The sequence below is a fragment of the Plasmodium reichenowi genome (assembly GCF_001601855.1).
Source record: "Plasmodium reichenowi strain SY57 chromosome Unknown, whole genome shotgun sequence".
In the NCBI taxonomy this organism is placed as follows: Eukaryota; Apicomplexa; class Aconoidasida; order Haemosporida; family Plasmodiidae; genus Plasmodium; species Plasmodium reichenowi.
This window is the reverse complement of record NW_017962214.1, coordinates 1-601: the sequence shown is the minus strand read 5'-3', so window position 1 is coordinate 601 and position 601 is coordinate 1. Positions and strand designations below refer to the sequence as shown.

At 27.8% G+C, this 601-nt stretch overlaps 1 protein-coding gene across 1 annotated transcript; it reads right to left on the bottom strand.

Moving 5' to 3' along the window:
• Positions 1–399, bottom strand: PRSY57_0004500 (sexual stage-specific protein precursor; the record flags this gene model as incomplete). The annotated part of the gene is made up of 1 exon (XM_012905902.2): positions 1–399. A coding segment is annotated over one exon (399 nt), but the record flags the coding sequence as incomplete, so codon positions are not given.
• Positions 400–601: the final 202 nt, after the last annotated feature.

Below are 601 nucleotides of genomic sequence, written 5' to 3'. Positions count from 1 at the left end.
CTTCGTTTTCTTAACTTTAAATCCAACTATACCAGATAATATGATCAACATGATCATATTTGTGACAGCAGTACTTATGATTAAGTTTCTGTTGACTGTCGTTTTTTTATCTAACATATTGGATAAGCTCTTGATTTCTTCTAAAGCTAGCTGAGTTTCTAAAGGCATTTTGTCAGCAGAATCTTTTGAAGAAAGACCTCCTTGAGATAGTCCACCTTGATTAGGTCCAGCAGCATGATGAGAGGTACCTGAAGAACTTCCTGGGGTTTGTAAATTTGAAGGGGATCCTTTTCCAGCGGGCTTTTTTGTTTTGTCATTTGCATCTGATAATACCAGGTTTGCAAAAGCGAAGAATATAAGCATTAAAGCTAAAGATGGTATGAACTTTCGAATATTCATGTTGAAGAACGTATAAATAGAAAAATGGGAAAAGAAGAAAAAAAAAAAAATAAAAATAAAATAAAATAAAATAAAAATGTAAGAATATTATCCTATGATAATAAAGCTTTGGTGGAAATTATATTTTATGGAAAATATAATATATATATATGTAAATATTTTTTTTATTTTTTTTTATTATATATATATATATATATATATA